Source organism: Pelodiscus sinensis, chromosome 22, assembly GCF_049634645.1.
Source record: "Pelodiscus sinensis isolate JC-2024 chromosome 22, ASM4963464v1, whole genome shotgun sequence".
NCBI lineage: Eukaryota > Metazoa > Chordata > Testudines > Trionychidae > Pelodiscus > Pelodiscus sinensis.
This window is the reverse complement of record NC_134732.1, coordinates 10,488,950-10,511,911: the sequence shown is the minus strand read 5'-3', so window position 1 is coordinate 10,511,911 and position 22,962 is coordinate 10,488,950. Positions and strand designations below refer to the sequence as shown.

General features: G+C 47.9%; 1 protein-coding gene across 1 annotated transcript in view; it reads right to left on the bottom strand.

Annotated features, from left to right (window-relative positions):
- The window catches only part of EEIG1 (estrogen-induced osteoclastogenesis regulator 1), a 60,350-nt gene extending 38,658 nt beyond the window's left edge, over positions 1-21,692 (bottom strand). Inside the window, exons 1-2 of the mRNA XM_006136328.2 lie at positions 21,534-21,692; positions 20,017-20,686 (exon numbers count right to left, since the gene is read on the bottom strand). Of these exons, the coding sequence (XP_006136390.1) occupies positions 20,017-20,162 (146 nt within the window). The 5' untranslated portion in view covers positions 20,163-20,686; positions 21,534-21,692. The remainder of the gene's footprint in view (positions 1-20,016; positions 20,687-21,533) is intronic.
- Between the last annotated feature and the right edge of the window lie 1,270 nt (positions 21,693-22,962).

The window sequence follows — 22,962 nt, the reverse complement described above, 5'->3', positions numbered from 1 at the left end:
ACACCCAACGATAATATTGTTCCTCCCATGAATACAACACAACACAACTGTCTGTCTAGTGAGAAGTGCCTTGCAAACCAAGGCACTAACAGGAGATTCAAAGCCCAGCTGTATGGAAGTGAAGACATTAACTCAGTGGTAACAGTGATATCTACTATTCCTTCCAGCAGGTGCACAGAATAAGACACTGGCAAAGAGTGAGTAAGAGGAAAAGAAAGGGAGTATCTCTAAATTGCATGTGCTATAGTGGGACAAGGCACTGATGCATCTAATCGAGGCAGCAGCATGAGGGTGAGGGTGGAGGGGGGAAGGTGGTCCGCGGGAGCCCATAGGCACGGGGAGCTGACTTGAAAGCTGGCTCCCCGTGTGTATCGTCTCCTGCCTGCTCCGCTCACCGTTCACACTGCTGCTGCTCAGAGGCAGCAGTGCAGGAATTGGGGTGTGCGGGGGGAGGCAGGCGGATCCAGAGCTCGTGGGGAGCCTGCTTAAAGCCACTTATCACCACTGGCTCTTGCTCACCCACCCCTTGCCACCCCAATACAGAAGGGGGAGTGTGTGTAGTCGATAAATGATTAACCGATAAGCCCGGGCTTATCGGTTAATCATTTACTCAACTATATGCTAACATCCCTACTTCCAAACCCATGATTCTATGATTAAGATTAAAATCTTAGAGTGCACTTAATTTTGGAGTAAGACCCAGTGAACTCACTGGTACGTGTTGTCTGAGAAACCAATTCCAATGGGGTTCCCTTGGAAAAGCTGAGTTATGCCTCAGTAAAATAAGGAATAGACTTATGGCATCACCACTATGGTCTGTGGCCATGAGGTTCCAAAAATAAGGGGGCATGTATTATGTAATATAAATTAAGAAAATGACACTCAGTGGCAACTGGCAACTGTAGATTTCTCTCACTGCAGCTTCCTGTACTGTATACTTGAGTGATAGATTCTAAACCCAGTTAGCTAATTTAATAAGTCATAAGGATTAGTTAGCTAAGCTAAACTTTTTTTCTAGCAACACCCAACACAGCAAACAGCTGGGGAATGTACTTGTCAAATCACATACTAAAAGGCATAGAGAGAGTCTTGAAGAAAAATGCATTGCAAAGTGAAATATTTAAGGGTATGTCTACACTACCCCGCTAGTTCGAACTAGCGGGGTAATTTGAATTTCCCGGGCTTCATTTGCATAAGCGGGGAGCCGCCATTTTTAAAACCCCGCTGGTTCGAACCCCGTGCAGCGCGGCTACACGGGGCACGAACTAGGTAGTTCGAACTAGGCTTCCTAGTACGAACTACCGTTACTCCCCATTTCACGAGGAGTAACGGTAGTTCGAACTCGGAAGCCTAGTTCGAACTACCTAGTTCATGCCCCGTGTAGCCGTGCTGCACGGGGTTCGAACCAGTGGGGTTTTAAAAATGGCGGCTCCCCGCTTATGCAAATGAAGCCCTGGAAATTCAAATCCCGGGCTTCATTTGCAAGTGCGGTATGCCTACATTACCCTCCTAGTTCGAACTAGGAGGGTAGTGTAGACATACCCAAAGTTACTAACCTGTAGAACCACTCAGCCATATCCACATCATTTTCTCCCAATAAGCAGTTTTCCTTATGAGGTTTCATTCTTGCAACTAGACCCTGCATTATCTTCTTGCACTGTTTACACTTGATACATTTTCCTTTTTTGCCCAGAAAGCAAATTTACTCAAAATATTCCTAGATAGGGTTTCTCTTACACCCAGAAACCATGACAGTTTTTCTGTGGCAAAAAAGAGTAGGGGAATATAGGAAGCTTAATAATGTCTTTCCAGTCCACTCCACTGTTCCTTTCTATGTTGCCTTCGTCCCTTCCTAAATATTGTCTTTCTGTCTTTAAGATAATGTCTTAACTAACTCCTCTACAGTGCTTAGCCAATGTCCACCACCACATAAGCACAGAACAAACACAATCCTACTCAGCCTGTGTCTTTCTTTGCACATGCTACTTTTTAGTCTGTTGGGAAACAGAAATAGAAAGCTTCCTGAAAATTCTGGGCAAGAGCTAGTAGTTAGGTTAAGGGACCCGATAAGTCTAGGCTTATCAGGTAGTCAAGTCACTACTAGACTACTTGCTTCCCCCTCACCGGCTGCCTCTGTATCAGCTTATTAGCTGCTACTTAATGTCCCTAGTTAGGCTGGACAGACTAGATCCATTAATTCATTTTTAGATGAAGCATAGGGCTGGGCAAGATACGGCCCACCTAACCATTTGGAGTGCATCTGACCGCTATTTACATCCTGCCAGTGCCATAGAATTTCTAGGACATGGCTCAGGCAGCAGGACCCTGTTTTAAAGGGCTTACAGTTCCCAGGTGCGGCACTACCCGAGCAGCAGCCAGCGCCTTTTAAATAGCTGCAGCAACCTGGGAAACAGCCAAACAATGCGGTAACAATGGTGCAGAGAGCGGTGAACCCTGTAAATATGGTCCAGGTACCTGAGTCACTGCCAGAAATTCTGTTGCGGTGGCAGCAAGACAAAAAAAAAAAAAAAAAAAAAAAAAAGTAAGCAGTCAGATTTATTCTGCAACCAGATCCAAGAGTTAGGTGGGCTGTATCTTGCCCATCCTGGCTATAGACAGTGACATAATTTCATTAATAAGAAATGTGTGCAAACCCTGACAGCTTATCAAAATTCATTGAGTGGACCCCGGTGAAAATTATTGCCCACAGCTGGCGCAACACGTTTGTGGTCAGATTTAACTTATTTTTAAATGAGAAATTTATAAATCAATAAAATACTAAATTAAAAAAATCCAAATTTTTATTTGTATTTAAAAAAAACCATCCGTGTTTGTCCACTCTGGCATTATAGAGCTAAGGGTTCAGCATGGACCCAATAGGATCATGGGCCAGTATTTGACAAGCGATCAAAGCTACAAAACAATTTTTATCGATCTGAAACCGAGTTTAAAATCCCAATTTTCTAATGACAGAGCAATGGATCCACAAGGAAGCAAACTGAACAAATCCTGTTAGATACAGAAGATTGCATATCCAAACACTGCCATCTTCATCCTCCCACAGACAAGACCCTCTCCAGTTAAGCAGGATGCCTCACACACATGCCAATGTTTAGACTTGCCCAGAAGGGAGAGTAATTTGATTTTGAAGAGCAGAAGTGGGTGTTCTTTCCCAGAATATTCTGAAATAGCAGATGCAATTTCCTGCAATAAAATATAAGCCTCCCCAGCATTTATCCAGAACTTGCCATGGGCAACTTACAGCCCAGGGGTGGGCAAATATTTTTAATGGGGGCCTACGCCCAAGATTTTGGTAAATGGTCAAGGACCGTCCTTCTGTGGAGGGGGTGCAGGGTCTGGTATGGTGGGTGGGGTGTGGAAGGGAACTTGGGATAGAGGACTGGGGTGCAGGGTGTGAGGTCAGAGGGAGTTTAGGTGAAGGAGAGGGTTATGATCTAGGGCAGGGGAATGGGGGGCAGGGTAAGGGGGGGTTGGGTGCAGGAAAGGATTCTGGCCTGGGAGAGGGGGTGCGCAGAAGGGGATGCAGGCTCTGGGAGGGAGTTGTGACCTGGGAGGAGGTGGGGAGAGGGGATACAGAAGGGCTGAGTAGTGGCCTGGGGCAGAGAGTTGGGGGGAAGAGCGGATGGGGTGCCAGAGGCAGGCTCTGGCTGGGAGGCACTTACCTAGGGGCTCCCAGCCAGCAGCTCTGTAGGAACCTGAGCCTTCCTGCCTGTCTGCTAGCTGGGCTACTCCATGTGGCTCTGCTCCAGCACAGGGAGGGACCAGGAAGGGGCATGAGGGAGTGAAGCAGCTTAATTCGCTGCCCCTGCCTTCAGCAAAATTTTTGATCTCCTATTGGCTGGAAACTGGCCAATGGGAGCTGAGGGATTTTGCTAGGGGGCAAGCACAGCAGGTAAAGCTTTCTCCTTCCTGCCCAGACCGCAAAACAATTAGCAGCCTGCTGTTTAAAACAGTATGTGACAGCTGCTCTTTAGAAGGGCACTGGTGAGGAGGCAATGGGCCAGATCCAGCCCGCTGGCCACCTCTTGCCCACCCCGTTATAGCCTATTAAATATGAATAGATGTGCAACCAAATGACAGGATCCCAAAGGCGCACATGCATTGCTCAAACAGATTACAACTCACAAAAGAGGCGCAAGGCAAACCAAAGGCTGGTTATTCTACCCCTTTATTTAAGAGAAGGAGGATTTCTTTCCTAAGCTTAGTGCCCCTCTTACCTCCTGCCCTGGGCCTAAAGCAGTGGTTTTCAAACTTTTTGGCCCATGGATCATCTGGCTCACTGTAAACCTTTTCACAGACCACCAGTTGCTAATGGAAACTCACTATTACATAATTACACCTGAAGCATTTTACTAGCGCTGCAGCTAGTGAGAGTGGTTTAATTCAAATTATTGAACAGATTAAGCAGTTTAACTCTGTTAATTTATCAAACTCCATTTTAAATAAAGTAAAATATTAATTTACATCGAACACAAAAGGTTTCAATGGTGTCTTTGTTCATGGCAGGTGTAAGGAACCTTTTTTGGGTCGGGGGCTACTGACCCACAGAAAAATCTGTTGGGGACCACGTAAGTGAGAGGCAAAAGAACTCCTCCAAAAAAAACCCCAACCCCACTGATGTGGGCCCCAACTGAGACACCTCACTCCTCTGGTGTTCCAGCCCTACGGGACAAGGGGAAGGGACAGAGAGGTCTGAGGTTCAGGACTTCCAAGATGCCAGATTTACTTTTCTGGGGTTCCGGAGTAATTGGATTTTTATGGGAACCCTTAGGCTCGGGGGTGGGGACAAAAATGAGGGGTTCAGCATGCAGGACAGGGCTGCTAGTGAGTGGGATAGGAATGGGGTGCAGGATCTAGGAAGGAGATGGAGTGCAGAAGCAGGCTGGGAGCAGGGTGGGAGCAGGAGCAAGGGAGGGTGCACTTTGTGGCCAGAAGAGCAGTGCAAGGAGCAATGGTGGATGCAGGAACAGGCTGGGGGTGGGATGTCTGGCCCAGAGGGAGGGTGAAGAGTCTGACCAGGAAGGGAAGGTGCAGGAGCGGACTAGGCATAGGGATCCGGCCAGGAGGGGTTCAGGGAGATGGAGGGCAGGGTGCCTGCTGGGAATAAGGCTGGGATCAGGGTGGCTGGGGAGGAGGTTCAGGGAAATGGGGTGCCCCATTGGGGCGGGGCAGGGAGGCTGGGTGCAGTGCAGTGAGGTGGGGAATGGATGACCCTAAGGTGTCCAACCCTGCTGGGGGTGGGGCCCTGCGGGGATCTGGTCCAGGCACTCTTGGGGGCGGGCCCTGAGGCAGCTTGGCCCCTCCCCCCAGACCAAGTCCCTGTGAGTGCAAAGCCCCAAAGGGCCCCAAGTCCCCACCTGTGTCCTGCATGTGCAGGCACCTCAGCCCCAGTTTGCAGAGCAACTATTGAGTCTGGATCAGTGATTAGAAAGGAGGGAAAAAATGTCCCCACGCATCTATTGGAGCTTTTCACCATGTCAGTTACAGCGAATAAAGTCACACTCCATCTTCTGACACAGGACCCCTAACACACACGCACTAGTCAGGACAGGAATTCAGAGCTAGGGAATCTTCAGGACCATCCTTATATCATGACAATACAGCTCCCAAAGCAGGAAAGTTTTAATGCTGTCTTACAAAAGGTGAACAGAATTCTGCAACTGTGACCTACAACAAGAACAAACTAGCTCACCATTAGGCAACAGCTCAGAACAAAGTTTCTGTCAGATGCCAGAGGTGTATGAGCTACAGGCTGGAAAATATGAAAAAAGTGATGTAAACACACACAGCAGCTCCAAAGTGGCTTTGAGAGCTGCATCACACCTGACCATTCGCAGTTAGCTCACAGTCTACCATTGTGTCTTACTCTAAGTTCTGCCTTCTGGTTTCTCCAGCACTGGCTTCCTCTGGCACTCTCAGCTCACCTCTGTCAGTGGAAAAGACTTTCTGTAGGTCTTGCTATCTGGATTTTCCCTACTTCACTGACCCCCCAGGTTTCAAACCTCAGATGAAGACAGTTGTTCTCTATTGTCTATACATCCTAGTTTTTCCTCTATTTTGTTTTCTAACTCTAAAAGCAAAGGCTCATAAAGGGGGTGAGGAGGGAGAGCCACCCATTCCCAGCCCAAGACTGAGGCAAGGGATGGGACCACACCTGGCCAACGGCTCGGCTGCCTGCCCCCTTTGCAGCCTGGTTGCAGCTCTGCTCCAGACTCAGCCACAGATCCATCCCCACTCCACCCCCAACCACAGCCCCAGCCTTTCCCCCCTTAACTCTGCTTCCATGGCCCTGCTCCTGGGTCAGGGGCATTGCAGACAGAGGTAAGGGATGCATGACCCTCTAATATCTGGGGACCACAGTCTTAAAAGTGTGTGGGGGGGGGGAGGGGCGGGGGTCTCTTAAGCCAACAGTATCTTAAACTGAGTTGTGCTGTTTCCATAAAATGCCTCCTCCATTAAAGGTCTCCAAGGGCATTCCTCAGCCAGTAACTGAGAACTACATTCGAAACTAGGGATGTTAGCTATCAGTTAATTGAACAGTCGACTAGTGGCATGAATTTCTAGTAGTTAGTCAGCTATTCTATAGTCTCCGGGGCAGCGCCGGCAGCCAATACAATCTGGCCCCACTCCCGGGGAGCCCCCTGCCACCTCACGCACCTCTAATGCCTCTCTATTAGAGGCAACAGTGTGGGGTAAGAGGTGGTGGCCAGTCTAAAAAACAGCTCCCCTCAGGAAGCCTAAGCTTATCGGTTAATCGACTAGTCGACTCCTCGTTCACATCCCTATTCTAAACTCCTGGATCTGGTGGGGATGTTGGATGGTATAAAGAGCTTTTTGTTTCTACAGGGAAAGCCTTTACTTCCAGCTATGCTGGCAGCAAGAGGACTTCAGAAGTCACCACACTGCATGCTCCTACACATGCTGGGATGAAGCCAGCCTAGCTCTACTACACAGGCAGATCCCCCTACAGCTAGAAACAAATCTCCCTTCAGACTCCTGCACCTCAGAAATCAGTGGGATCACGGGATAATAGCCTACAGCAGAATATGACCCCCCCTTCCTTTCCCATCATTAGAGGATGCTTTTACTCATGCTGGCAGAGACTAGCAATGGAGGATGATTGCGTAATTCCCTAAACTAAAAGTCTGAAATACTTACCTATATGGAAAGAAGTTTAAATCCCAGGAGGACTGAGGCAGCCCTTCGTTCACTGAAGAACAGTAGGCTACCTACAATGTATTGCTCTGTGTGGATGTGGAAGATCTATGGCATGTTTTATAAAAGCAGAGGTTGCCATGATGTTCTTGGCCAAACTTGGCCATCTCTCTCTGCTATGCAGGGTGTTGTGTGTTTCCCTTGATCCCACAGTAGGGATGTAAAAACCCGGTTAATCAGTTAACTGGTTAAACGTTAGGCTAACTGGTTAAACGACTAAGCAGGATCTGTGTTGGGCACTTCTCCAGCCCAGCTGGAGCAGCCCCCAGCCCACAGGGCTCCAGCCCCTAAGCTGAGGGCAGACTGCTGGCTCCCTGGGGTTAGGGCTGACTCTGCTTGCTCCTGGCTCCCAACCCCCACTGAAGCAGCCCTTGCCCGTGAGCCTCAGACAGGGACTGCTCCAATTAAAATAGCCCCCATCTGCAGCTGACCTTCGGCGGGGCCCGCACCAGTTAACCTTTCAAATCCCTATCCCAGAGGCAGCTGCACTGCAATGCTGCCATACAAGTACAGCTGCAAAGTGCTTCAGTGCCCTGTGGGAGAAAGGGTTATCTAAAGCAAACTTATTCTTCATCCTCAGGAGGTGTCAGTGCTAGGCTGACAGCTAGACCTTAACTCAAATGGGACCATCAACAGCACCAAGTGCACCTGTGACATAGTGTTGGTACCTTGCTGGTTGCTATGCTGGGCGGTGGGCTGTGGGTGACCCCCACTGGCTGCTGTCTGTACCACGGCCCAGCAGAGTAGCTGATGGGACAGGGAGGTAACCTGTTCGACCGGTTACCTCCCAGGGAGAGACACAAAGGAAGGAGGGGAGGCCAGCCCCTGGCTGGGGGGCAGGGCTGGAAGGGATTTTTTTAGTTTCTGTCTGGTATCATGGAAGCAGCAGCTTAGGAAAGGGGCTGGGTTTAAGGGCCCAGTCTTCCCCATCTCAAGGGGGGCTGAGGCATCCTAGGCCTGTCCTGTAACCAGATTACATCTATGCTGTTCTGTATCCTGGAGAAGCAATAAACTCCCTCTATTCTACTGGCTGGTGGAGTCTGTTCGTGCCACTACGGGGGTGCAGGAGGTGAGGGATCTCCGACACGCCGCCACAGCACCTCCAACCACAAGTTACTTGGCCTTCAGTTTCCCTGGGGTAATTTTTTGAACACGAAGCTAACACACAGCGTTACACCCGGATACCACTTAGCTGAAAGTCCTAAGATCCCACATCAGCAATTTCCTCAGACCAACTGACCGCACTGAAAAGCCTTCTAATGAGCCCGTCTACCCTAGCCGGCTCAGCTCTTCCCCGATCACATATCCTCCACTTCTGCTTGCCAAGGAGCAGCTGTTAAGTTGTGAAAGAGAGAGAAAGAAAGGAAAGAGAAAAGATTGGTTCTCTGCCTAAGCTAGAGTTCCAGCTCTACAGCAGTGGCTCCAAACCTTTTAGGTCACATCCTTCCTTTCCTGTAATGGACTCTGTCCACACCCTATCTCCCAAAGCAATGGTCAGGAGTAGGGATGTTAGCAAGCAAGTAATTAGTTAATCATGTAGTCGACAGAAATTCTAGCAGCTACATAATCAGTCGATAAGGGAGGAAGTGCTCAGTCCTGGCTCACGCCGGGTCTGGGAGCTACCTCCCACTGCAGCTCTGCAGTTTAAATATAGTAGGAGCCAGGTGGGCAGGCAGTCTGGTTCCTAATACATTTAAACTGCTTTTAAGATGTCTCCCTGCAGCACTGGCTCCTATTTCCTCCCTTCGCTGCCGCTGATACGGGGGGGGGGGGGGGGAGGGTAGAGGGGGAATGCGAGTAAGTCAAGTAGATTAACTGCTAACTTATTGGTTAGCAGTCTACTCACTTACATCCCTAGTCAGGCGCTGGGGCCAGGAGCGGGACCATAGTCAGGGCTGGGAGCAGAAAGGCAGGAGCCAGAGCTGCGGGAGGGGCTGGATCCCAAGCTAGAGCTGGGGCCAGGAGCTGAGCTGCATTTAGGACCAGAGCTGATGCGGAGGCCAGAGCAATCTCTCCCCACACCTGATGGGGGTTGACACAGAGCCCATCATGCTCCCCCAAAAGGGGTGTGCCCCAAACTAAGATGCTACACCAGCCAAAAGAAGCATGGTCTTCAAGGAACTGTGAATACAAGTACTTGGTACAAGTGCTGCAGGATCCGACCAGAGGCCGTGCGCAGCTTGACCTGCTGCTCACAAACAGGGAGGAGCTAATAGGGGAGGTAAAGTGGGTGACAACCTGGGAAGCAATGATCACGAAATGGTAGATTTCAGGATCCTGACCAAAGGAAGAAAAGAGAGTAGTAAAATACACACCTTGAAATTCAGAAAAGCAGACTTCGACTCCCTCAGAGACCTGATGGGCAGAATCCCAGGGATGCTAACATGAAGGGGAAAGGAGTCCAGGACAGCTGGCAGTATTTTAAAGAAGGCTTATTGAAGGCACAGAAAGAAACAATTCCAATGCGTAGCAAGAGAAGCAAATATGGTAAGAGACCGGATCGGCTTATAGGGGGACTCCTTGGTGAACTTAAGCACAAAAAGGGAGCTTACAAAAAGTGGAAACTTGGACAGACGACTAAGGAGGGGTATAAATGTACAGCTCGACAATGCAGGGGAATTATCAGGAAGGCGAAAGCGCAATTGGAATTGCGACTTGAAAGGGATGTGAAGGATAACAAGAAAGATTTCTACAGGCATGTTAGCAAGAAGAAAGTGATCAGAGAGGTTGTGGGGCCCCTGCTGGATGAGGGCAGTAACCTAGTGACAGATGATGTGGGAAAAGCTGAAGTACTTAATGCTTTCTTTGCCTCTGTCTTCATGGACAAGGTCAGTTCCCAGACTAATGCGCTAAGTGATGCAAGATGGGATGAAGATGGACAGCCCTTGGTGGGGAAAGAACAGGTTAGGAACTATTTAGAAAAGCTAAATGTACATAAATCCATGGGTCTGGACTTAATACATCCAAGGGTACTGAGGGAGTTGGCAAATGTCATTGAGGAGCCTTTGGCCATTATCTTTGAAAACTCGTGGAGATCGGGAGAGATTCCTGATGATTGGAAAAAGGCAAATGTAGAGCCCATCTTTAAGAAAGGGAAGAAGGACGATCCAGGGAACTATAGGCCAGTCAGTCTTACCTCAGTCCCTGGAAAAATCATGGAGGGGATCCTCAAGGAATCCATTTTGAAGCACTTGGAAAAGGGGAAGGTGATCAGGAATAGTCAGCATGGTTTCATGAAGGGCAAGTCATGCCTGACCAATTGATTAGCTTCTATGATGAGGTAACTGGCTCTGTGGATATGGGGAAGTCAGTGGATGTGATATACCTTGACTTTAGCAAGGCTTTTGATATGGTCTCCCACAGCATTCTTGCCAGCAAGTTAAGGGAATGTGGATTGGATAAATGGACTGTAAGATGGATAGAAAGCTGGCTGGAAGGTCGGGTTCAGAAGGTAGTGATCAACAGCTCGATGTCAGGATGGCGGTCAGTTTCTAGTGGAGTGCCCCAAGGTTCGGTTCTGGGACCGGTTTTGTTCAACATCTTTATTAATGACCTGGATGAGGGGATGGATTGCACCCTCAGCAAGTTTGCAGATGACATTAAGCTAGGAGGACAGGTAGACACGCTGGAGGGCAGAGATAGGGTCCAGAGTGACTTAGACAAATTGGAGGATTGGGCCACAAGAAATCTGATGAGGTTCAACAAGGACAAGTGTAGAGTCCTGCACTTGGGACGGATGAATCCCAAGCATTATTACAGGCTGGGGACCAACCAGCTACGTAGCAGTTCTGTAAAAAAGGACTTGGGGGTTACAATGGATGAGAAACTGGACATGAGTCAACAGTGTGCTCTCGTAGCCAAGAAGGCTAATGTCATATTAGGCTGCATGAAGAGGAGTATTGCCAGTCCATCTGGAGAAGTGATTATTCCTCTTTGCTCGGCTCTGGTGAGGCCACATCTGGAGTATTGTGTCCAGTTCTGGACCCCCCCACTACAAAAAGGATGTGGATGCATTGGAGAGGGTCCAGCGGAGGGCAACCAAAATTATTAGGGGGCTGGAGCATATGACCTATGAGGAGAGGCTGAGGGAGTTGGGTCTATTTAGTCTGCAGAAGAGAAGAGTGAGAGGGATTTGATAGCAGCCTTCAACTTCCTGAAGGGAGGTTGCAAAGAGGATGGAGAGAGGCTGTTCTCAGTAGTGATAGATGGCAGAACAAGGAGCAATGGTCTCAAGTTGTGGTGGGAGAGGTCCAGGTTGGATATTAGGAAAAACTATTTCACTAGGAGGGTGGTGAAGCACTGGAATGGGTTACCTAGGGAAGTAGTGGAGTCTCCATCCCTAGAGGTGTTTAAGTCCCGATTGACAAAGCTCTGGCTGTGTTGATTTAGTTGGGATTGGTCCTGCCTTGGGCAGGGGGCTGGACTTGATGTCCTTCTAAGGTCTCTTCCAGCTCTATGATTCTATGAATACCAATTGAACTTAAAACGAACAAAAATTGTTAAGTGCACGAGACTGAACTCCTTCAGGGACGAATGGAAATGCCCTGAAATGGCTCAATTCTGGCAGGACCCATGTCATTATTAACAAGAATTCTACCTCCAGAGTCATCACTTGCGGCATCCCACAAAACCCCCATCCACCCGCTTATAATATTCAATGCAAATATGAAGATACTGGAGAGCCAATAAATCATCCAGGCTAAAGTGTCAGCTGTAGGTGAATGAGACTTGGCACTTTAGCTCTTTTACATCAGAGGTATCCCAGCTTCATTAATGGACATCTGATATCGGCACACTCAACTCAGACAATGCTGTAGTGACAGTCTGTATTTTGACTAGCTCATTAGCCCTCATTTTCAAATATTAGTCTGCAGCTTTTGTGTCCCTTTTGGGTTTCTTGGTGCTACTGGATGACCATGTAGCTCCTGGGAGGTTCACTTCCATCTGCACATGGCTAGAAGACTGAGCCAGATCCTATCAGAGAGAGTGGGCTGTGGTGATCTATGAATTTAGGACCTCTGGATTAGGCTACTGCAGCATCAACGATGGAAGGAACACACTCTGGAAAAGCTGTAGTGGGGAAAAAATGCAACTGATCTGCTTAGAAAGACCAGTTGCCATGAATAATCATGCTGATGCACTGCTTTTTATTTCTGTTTTGAATACTTGGAAGGCATTCTGATACAACCGTGACAAGGGATTTTTTAAATACCTTGATTAGTATACAACAGAAGCATATGGGTCGAGCTGTGTAGGAAATTATGGACCATACCTGCTTGCTCTAACCTTGGTTTTAAAAAATAATGCTTTCATAAACACCAAGTTCATAGAATACTACAACTGGAAGGGACCTCGAGAGGTCATCAAATCCAATCCCCTGCCAAACACTACCTAGATCTTCGCTGATAACTATCTAATCAACCTACTCTTAAATATCTCCAGTGATGGAGATTCCACAACCTCCATAGGCAATTTATTCCAGTGTTTAACCACCCTGACAGTTAGGAAGTTTTTCCTAATGTCCAATCTAAACCCCTCTCTCTGCAATTTAAGCCCATTGCTTCTTGTTCTATCATTGGTGGTCAAGGAGAACAATTTTTCTTCTCTCTTCCTTATAACTCCCTTTTAGGTACTTGAAAACTGCTATCATATCCCCTCTCAGTCTTCTGTTTTCTAAACTAAACAAGCCCTGTTCTTTCAGTCTTCCCCCATTGGTCCTGTTTTCTAGACCTTTAATCATTTTTGTTGCTCTTCTCTGGATCGTCTTCAGTTTCTCCATATCTTTCTTGAAATGTGGTTCTCAAAACTAAATACAATACTCCAACTGAGGCCTAATTCTTCTGCTGTACTCTGCACTGATTATTTATTCTCTCTCTCTCACAACACTCCTTTTAATGCATCCCAGAATCGTGTATGCCAGGGATGGCCAACCCATTCTGGGCAAAGAGCCAAGATCCGGCGCAAAGAGCCGGGGCAAAATTGTCGAGCTCTTTTGTCCCCCTTTAAAAGGAACCCCCAGTCACGTTTGGTAGAGCAAAAAGCTCTGCCCCTTTAAGAAAACGTGTTTAGAGGCTTTCTGGCCACATCAGGCTCCCGTTGGCCGATGCTATCTTTAATTCTCCATCTTTAATGGCCACACTGGACGGCTCCCCTGCCCAGGTCAGCACACAGATCTGGGACGAGAGGACCGTTTTTGGGGGTGCGGGAGCGGCCAGTGCTTGAGGTATTCTGGCGTCCCGGGCACGGGTATGTGGTACCGCCCCGGGGTGTACGCGCGGCCCGGCTACAGATGCTGGCGCGCGGCTCGGGCCTGCTCCCGGGGCGCAAGGCGCAAGCACGGCCCAGTCCGACCTGGCTGTTGCTGCTGGCATATGTGCTGGGCCGCGTAGGGCCCCGTGGCCGTGGGGGAAAGGGTGTTGCTGGCCAGTGCTGCAGGGATGCAGGCGAGCCGGCGCTGCGGGAGCTGGGCGTACGGCACCTGATGGCAGCAGTAAAGGGACGCCGCGTGCCCCTTACAGCTGCCATCAGGCACCCCCCCATCAGTTGGCACCCTGGGCAGCTGCCCGGCTCGCCCATGCCTCTGTCCAGCCCTGGGGGCGGCTTTACGAGCCACAGAGGTGAGGAGGGGGGCTTCGCGAGCCATACTGGAGGAGGGAGGGGGGAGGAGAGCCTCATGCAGCTTGTGAGCTGTGGGTTGGCCACAGCTGGTGTATGCTTTTTTTTTTTTTGGCAACAGTGTCACACTGTTGAGTCATGTTTAACTTGTAGGCCACTATAACCCTAGATCCTTTTCTGCAGTGCTCCTTCCTAGACTGTCACTTCCTCTTCTGTATGTGTGGAACTGATTGTTCCTTCCTAAGTGGAGTACTCGGCATTTGTCCTTATTAAAATTCATCCTATTTACCTCAGAACATTTCTCCAGTTTGTCCAAATCATTTTATATTATGACCCTATCCTCCAAAGCACTTGCAATCCCTCCCAGCTTGGTATCATCTGCAAACTTAATAATCATACTCTTAATGAAAATATTGAACAGAATCAGTCCCAAAACTGACCCCTGTGGAATCCCACTTGTTATGCCTTTCCAGCATGATTATGAACCATTAATAACTACTCTCTGGCTGCGTCTAGACTGGCATGATTTTGTGCAAATACTTTTAATGGAAAAGCTTTTCCGTTAAAAGTATTTGCGCAAGAGAGCGTCTACACTGGCACGGATGCTTTTGCGCAAGAAAGCTCAGATGGCCATTTTAGCCATTGGGCTTTCTTGCACAAGAAATTAACTTGCTGTCTACACTGGCCCTTTTGCGCAAGTATCCTTATCCCTGAGCGGGAGCATCAGAGTATTTGCGCAAGAAGCACTGATTTTGTACAGTACAAGGTCAGTGTTCTTGCGCAAATACTCGAGGCCATGTAGACAGGCGGCAAGATTTTACAGCCTCTGAGAACAGTTACCCAGACAGTTATGCACCCACCTTATAGTAGCTCCATCTAGTTTGTATTTCCCTAGTTTATTGCTAAAGTCACACAAGACTGTATCAAATGCCTTACTAAAGTCTAAGTATACTCCATCCACCACTTCTCCCTTATTCACAAGGCTTGATATCCTATCAAAGAAAGCTATCAGATTGGTTTGACATGATTCGTTCTTTACAAATCCATGCTGGCTGTTACCTATCACCTGTTTTGTACTTCAACTATTCAGCAGGAAACTAACACAGAACAATAGCCTGAAATGCTGCCAGAGCACGTAAATGGACACTGATAAGATCAATCTTATCCTCATGGGACTCTTCCAGGATGTGTTACAAGGGGACATGATTAAGGGGGAAAAAAGTGAAAGGAAATTTGTAACTTGCAAGTTCATACTTCAAAATCATCAAGTTCTAATGCAGACCAGTGTTTCTCAACTTTTTTTTTTTAAAGTGCTCCTTTTTAAAAAAAATAATTTAAAAAATTATAAGTACCTCCACTACCTAGTTTTCAAACAGACATTTTTTCTACCATTGCAACACATTTGTTTAAACAACCTAATCGTAGCCAGGTGGGTGATGATATTTTTGGGTGTAAAAAGTACAAAAATAAAGCGCTGTAAAACTTAAAATAAAAATTCAGTTTGCTCCAAATTTCAGTTGTGGTGACATACCCCTCAGATTTCTCAAGTACCCCTCACATTTCTCAAATACCCCAAGAGTACTCGTACCACTGGTTGAGAAACACTGATTTATGCACACTCGCTGGCTTGGTGGTCTACGAGAGCACATTTCTGAAAATGAGAACTCTAAACCAGCTGGAAGAGCTCACAGGACTTGGAGCTTTTCCAGGATATTCCAAATTCCTAAACATGTTAAGTCATAATGCATTTTGGACAGGTTCCCCCATTTAGCTAGGCTGTTTTGTTACTGCCTCAGCTAGAGGAGCTACTGGCTGCAGTTTCAGTTAAAGGAGGGGGTTCCGGACTCAGGGCGTTAACATTCTCTGGCTGGAATCTGTGTGCCCCACAACCCAGAGAGGCCTCCATCCAACTCTACTGTATAGAGCAGTAACATGTTACATTCTCCCTTATCCACAAGGGAGAAGCAGAGCATTTGACAGAGACTCATATGACCTTCTTATCAATAAACTAGGGAAAAGCAACCTAGATGGGACTACTGTAAGGTGGATACGTAACTGGCTGGATAACCATTCTCAAAGAGTAGTTATTAACAGTTCAGAATCATGCTGGAAAGGCAGAACAAGTAGGATTCTGCAGGGGTCTGTTTTGGGACCGGTTCTGTTCAATATCTTCATCAATGATTTAGATATTGGCATAGAGTACAATTATTAAGTTTGCAGTTGATACTAAGCTGGAAGGGGTTGCAACTGCCTTGGAGGATAAAGTCATAATTCAAAATAATCTAGACCAACTAGAGAAATGGTCTGAGGTAGACAGGATGAAGTTTAATATGGACAAATGCAAAGTGCTCCACTTAGGAAGGAACTATCAGTTCCACACATACAGAAGGAGAAGCGACAGTCTAGGAAGGAGCACTGCTGAAAAGGATCAATGACCTCTCAAGGTTATAGTGGCCCAACAAGTTAAACATGAGTCAACAGTGTGACTATGCTGGAGAAAAAAAAAAAAGCCAACACGATTCTGGGATGCATTAACAGGAGCGTGATGACCAAGACATGAGGGCTGTGTCTACACTGGGCCACTTATTCCAGAAAATCAGCCGCTTTTCCGGAATAAGCTGCAAGCTGTCTACACTGGCCCTTGAATTTCCGGAAAAGCAATGATGCTCTACTGTACAAAATCAGCCGCTATTCCGGAAAAACTATTCTGTTCCCGCTCGGGCATAAGTCCTTATTCCGGAACACTGTTCCGGAAAAGGGCCAGTGTAGACAGCCTAGTAGTCTTTTCCGGAAAAAAGCCCCGATCGCGAAAATGGCGATCGGGACTCTTTTCCGGAAAAGCGTGTCTACATTGGCCACAGACGCTTTTCCGGAAAAAGGGCTTTTCCGGAAAAGAAGCCTGCCAATGTAGACGTTCCTTTTCCGGAAAAACTGAAAACAGAATAGTATTCCGTTTTAAGCATTTCCGGAAATTCATGCCAGTGTAGACACAGCCGAGAAGTCATTCTTCAGCTCTACTCTGCCCCTATTAGGCCTCAATTGGAGTACTGTGTCAAATTCTGGGCATCACATTTCAAGAAAGATGTGGAGAAATTGGAGAAGGTCCACAGAAGAGCAACAAAAATGATTAATGGTTTAGAAAACAGGACCTATGAGGGAAGACTGAAAGAACTGGGCTTGTTTAGTTAAGAAAAGAGAACGGCTATCATGTCTCCTCTCAGTCTTCTCAAGTACCTAAAAGGGTGCTACAAGGGAGAGGGAGAAAAATTGTTCTCCTTGGCCTCTGAGGATAGGTCAAGAATCAATGGGCTTAAACTGCAGCAAGGGAGGTTTAGGTTGGACATCAGGAAAAACTTCCTGTCAGGGTGACTAAACACTGGAATAAATTGCCTATGGAGGTTGTGGAATCTCCATCACTGGAGATATTTAAGAGCAGGTTGGATACATATCTATTAGGGATGATCTAGGCATTATTTGGTCCTGCCGTGAGGGCAGGGGACTGGACTCAATGACCTCTTGAGGTCCCTTCCAGTTCTAGGATTCTATGATTATCTGTATCTGCAGTTCAGCTTGGAACGGACTTGGAAGAAAGATATGCTGTGGCATATGAAAATAAAGCATCCTAACTTCACCTTTACTCACGGTTTGGGTTATTAAGTTGCGTGGTCAGGTCAATCTGACTCAGTTAATGCTACTGAATGACTGATCATATATGCCTCCTCCCCAAACTCTCAAACACTTTCACACTTGTGTTCAAGGATTTCTTAACTACCAGTCTATTGCAAATACCAGAAGAGAAGTTTGTCTTGCAGGTTAGGTTTCAAAAGCAGGAAATCTTCCACTGAAACTCCAAAAGTGCTTTTTCTGCATCAAAGATTGGCCTAATCTAGGAAATTTCTCTAAAGGTTTTAAAACCAATTCAGCTACATCAACCAAATCCATTAGAACTCTTCCATATGGTACCCAGGATTCCTTTCTTCGATGTTGTTTCCACCTCACTTCTTTTTTTTTTGGAAAAGTCATGGTTGGAGAGCAGTGGCAGCTGTTCTACTTGCCCAGACACACAAAAACATTCTGTACAAGGGAATACTGGACATTCTATTGTCAATGATTGTCAGAATTTACAAGCTATACATGAGCATGTATCTACAGTAATCCATACAGCAAGAATCACCATTACACCAATTGGCTTGGCCACAGAATCTCCGCCACAGCAAGCACCTAGGATTCCAGTTTCTTTTGGAAATGTTCTGGTGCAAAAAAAGCCCAAAAAACCCCAAACACAGAATCTAGCTTAATTCTGTCATATACAAAGTTGCAATTCATCATGGAGATGATGTCCCTTAATTCCTCCTAACCTTTCCCCATACGTTTAGAATTTCAAAAGGGTCACAGTAAAATGGAAAAAGCAGTAAACTACAAGTCAAGGTAAGTATGGGGAGCCTTGGTACATGGTAACTACTTCTGCCAGTTCCTAGAAGATCACAATTTATTACAAAAGTAGACCGCAACAGACTAAAGTTTGGAAGTGGTCAAATGAATCAATACCACTGAGCCTAGTAATTTTTCTAACAGGAACAGGTTTCACATGCTTTCAGTTAAACCAGAGACAGGGTAGGGGAAAGAAGGCAAATCCAACATCCCGCTTCCCCTTCTGCAGGTTTATGAGCAATTAAGCCAAATCAGTAAAATATGCATTTGGTTTAAATTACAAATGATTTCTCTGCAGGCACCTGAATACACTGAGGAAACTCCTGAACCATGAACAGCCAAAGAAAACCCCACAGTGCCAACCCACACAAGGCTGGCAGTGGCATCAAATTGGCACTCCTGCGACCTGCTTCTAGGACAACACGAAGAAGCTGGAAATCCAGCGAGACCAAGTCCACCAGGCAGTTTCCAAATGAATGAACTGATCTAGGAAGTAAAAGGGTTAAATTCCTTCCCTGCTCTCACAGTTCAAATTCCTTAGACCAGTTACTTCTACCAAACACATGGAAGAAAATTGCAAGGAAAAGTTATTTTGACAGTCTTTTTCCTAGGAGGAATTCACTTAGGGTCTGCTTTTCCAGAGATACCATAGCTCTCACAACCTTCATCAGGATTAGAGGAGCTCAGCACTTCTTCAAAATCAGGCCTGGGCACTCTGCTGCAGGGTTGCTCAGACACACATACACAGGTTTGCAAAATAGAAAAACCAGTAAAAACCCTCTCTCCTGGAGAAGAGCAACTCCCACCCTTCTCAGCACGTATAGCACTTTTGGAGACTCAGTTTTCCCTGTAACCAAGCAGTTCTAACAGCCCAATATGTTGTTAGTTACTCTAGGGTTTATATAAAATCTGATTTTGGAAACCACTAAAGGCTGCCCTAAACATTCAGAAGCAGCAAGACAGGAAGTGATAATCAAGGTGAATAGTTGGCAACAAAACAGATTTTGATTAGCAAGAGTGGGGACATAGAACCCCCAAGCAGGCAGAGAGACGCTAAGCCAACCCACAATGGGGAAGGGGACTTAATAATGAATTCTACAAGAGTGGTCCAAATGTTACAAATTACACTATTGCTGCAGTGCTTGGGTCCGTAAAAAGTTATGGCAAACAGGTGGATCAACAGCATTTATTCGAGAAGATTAATCCATGGTTTTGAAACTAACAACTTTAGCTACAGGGCTGCTGTTTTCCTTTGCAAGGCGATTTGCAATGCAAAGCAAGCTATTTCAACCCTTACCAAAGACAGTAACGCAGAAGAAGAAAAAAGTTGATTGGTTTAGATGCAATTTTCTACTGAGTTAAAGCAAAAGTACAGTTTGGTTAGTTCTTTCCTACATACTATGTGAGAGCTTCTCTCTTTTGGAGGGGGGAGAGATTTGTGATCAAAGTGTTCATCGAGAGACCCCAATATCTTTCAGAAACATCACCCCCAAATAGCTGAATTGAATTCAGTTCTTATCAAAGGCCACACACATACCTACCCAACAATAACCAGTCTGTGGGCTCTGCCAAGATAGGGAAAGAAGAGAAATGGCATGCAGCAGGATTATTAAAAATCACGTGGAAGGGGCAGGCAAGTGTTAGCAATATACTAAATAATTCAGTCCAACACAGTTAAACAGGGAAAGGAGGAGTATAAGGGTAGTGAGAAGAGAATTATACAGAACCTCTTACCTGGAAGACAAACTAACAAAGTCCCCTCCATCCAGCAGCCTTATTTTGCAGAACAGAACACCATTCACAAAGGGGACAGCAGTCAGCTCCTCCAGGGTGAAACTGGTCTGAAATTTAAACTTCTTTTTCTTCATCAGGAAAGCCATGGGCAGGCTCTGAGAAAAGTCCAGGAACTCAGAACAAGATCAGAGAGGAGCTTCTCAAAATGCACACAGAGAAAAAGAGGCACAGGCAGCCCTTTCAGGAGTGGAAAATCAAGCGTGTAAATTTCTGTTCAATTGCAATGAAGGCCGGCATCAAATGCACAATCCTCTTCTCTCTCTGGTGGTCTGATTTGGCTGTGAAATCATTGCCCTGGAAGGCTTCAGGTGCTGAGGAAGAGGACAGAGTAAACTTCTCAAACATCTCCAGGGAGGAAAAGGAGGGAGAAAAATCCAAGCTCCAGACCCGCAGGAGCTCCCCTGACTGCAGTTCTTGTGTTTAAAGGCTGTGGTGCTCTGTGTCCATCAGGCCCCTTTCGGAAACCATCTCTGATGAGAAGTCATCCTGAACTAGTCTGTCGGAAGAAATCCTAGGTCTACAGATCACACAGTCAAGGTTTCCTGGTTTCAGTCTCCTCCCCTTGTGTGACAACTTTACCGCTCTCTGTGGCTACTGCTTCAACAGGTGGCTAATGTCAAGTAGGGAGGGAAACAAGTAAATAAATTAGTTTCAGTCAGTCCTGGGCACCTCTGCCAAAATCTATTTAGATGGGTAATTTCTGTCCCACCTCACTGTTGTCTAAAGACAAGGAATCCAGAGATTCCTGCTTCAGAGATTCCTCCACCCCCCTCCCTTTTCTGCCTACTGCCATCTTCACTGCCCCTGGATTGCACTCTATTTTTCAATAAGTGTTTAATACTGATCTGTCCTAGAATGATTTTTAGCCATAGATCTCAAAGCAATTTAAGGAAAGCAAGTCTAACAGTTAATCCACTGAAAAATATTGGAGAAATGGGGGGAAGGAGTCAGAGTTCTTTGGGAAGTTTCAACGTTTTGGCCCCCTCCATCCCCCCCTAGAAATTTGCAATTTCCCTTATCTCAGCCCCTCCCCCAACTAGCTCTAAGCGTCCCCCTGGCTCAGGGGGGATATCGGAGGGAGTCTTCACCTAAGCAAAGTTCCTGGGGTCGGACCCGCTGTCTCCCCTGTGCCGATTTAACCCAAGTGGGAGCAGAGGCAGCAGACATGGGGGGGGCTGCAAGCCGCTTGGGGTCTGACGCCAGAGCGGTGCCACGAGGGCTGGGGGGCCCTGTCCCGAGTCTCGCTAAAGGCCTGCGGGGATCCGCTCACACATGCGATGAGCTGAGCCCGGTCTCTGCCCGCCTCCGCCGTGCAACCGGTCTCCTCGCCAGGGGCCCGGATCCAGCCGCAGCCCCGCCCGCCCGGGACTGCCCCAGCCCGGTTCCGCTCGCGCCTCTGCACCGTGAGCGCAGCGCCCCGGGCAGGCGAACGGCGCGACCCCCGGGACCTCGCTCACCTCCTGCCGCTCCCCGCAGAGCGGCCGCCCGCACCGCAGCCCCTGCGAACGCTCCTACGCTACGTGCGCCGGCCGCGCTCACGGCGCAGAGTGGAGCCGTTCCCAGCGGGCCCGCCACGCTTCGAGAATACGACAGCCTAGACAACATTCCCCCCCCCCTCCCACAGGGCCGGGAGGAGAGCGCCGTCCTCTGATTGGGCAGCAGCGCAAGGGGCGGGGAGAAGGACTCGTAGCTCTAGATTCGGATTGGCCGCCACCGAAAGACTGGGGGAGGGGCGAGATATGGGCTTGATGGTTGAGGGAGGTAACTGTCAGTCTAGGTAAAACCCATCCCTCCCCCTTCCTCCTAATTGAGGTGGGAGAAAAGGGGCGGGGAAAAGAGGAGATAGACGGGGGGAGGGGCAGGGAAAGGGGGATAAAAGGAGGATGAACGGGGGGGGGAACCTGATTGACAGGTAGTGGGGGCGGGACAGGACAGGACCGTGCCGGAAATAGAGCAGCGTCACCCTCCAGCAGGCTGCCCCCGCCTCGCCAGCGCGGGATTGCGTCGCGCCCTGTGCCGGGCTGATCGCTTGCCCGGGGGGTGGGGACCTGCGGGGCCCTCGTGCCGCATTTTCTCGCTTTTCTCTGCAGCCCCGAGAGCCAGAAAGTTCCTTTCATTTCTGCAGGGCCGCTGAGCAGTTCAGCCCATCACGTGACTTCAGGCGCTGCTGCCGAACTCCCTGATTTCACCTAAACACCGTGGAGCGGGAGCGGGCAAACGTTCGGCCTGAGGGCCGGTCTGGGCGGGGGCGCTGCTGGGGGCAGGGCTGGTAACAATTCACTGATAAACCCGGGCGTGCTGGTTAATCCCTGCCACTATACCCTGCCCCCGCCCCCCTTCTGTATCAGAGGCAGTGGGGGGGGGGGGGGGCAGGAGCTAGTGCAGTTGGCTCCCCATGAGCACCAGATCCCATGGAGCTGCCTCCCCCCCCCCCCACCCCAACGCTGCTGCCTCTGATAGAGGGAGGGTTGCCAGATGGTTTCAACAAAAATACCAGACACACTTGACACCACAATCTACATTACATTTTATTTAGAAAATACCGGACATTTATATTTTCTCAGTTTCTTTCCTGAACAGAAATCTCAAATACTGGGCTGTTCAGTTCAAAACTGGACACCTGGCAACCCTCAACAGAGAATGAGCAGCACAAAGGGTGAAGCGGGTAGGTGGAGCCGGTTCATGTGGGAAGCGACTTTCAAGCTGGCTCCCCACAGATATCACATTCCGCAGAGCCACCTCCCCCACCCCAACACACAGATTGTGTCTAAACTGGCCAGTTTTTCCAGAAAATCAGCCGCTTTTCCGGAAAAACTTGCCAGCTGTCTACACTGGCCACTTGAATTTCTGCAAAAGCACTGACGATCTCATGTAAGTGTCAGTGTT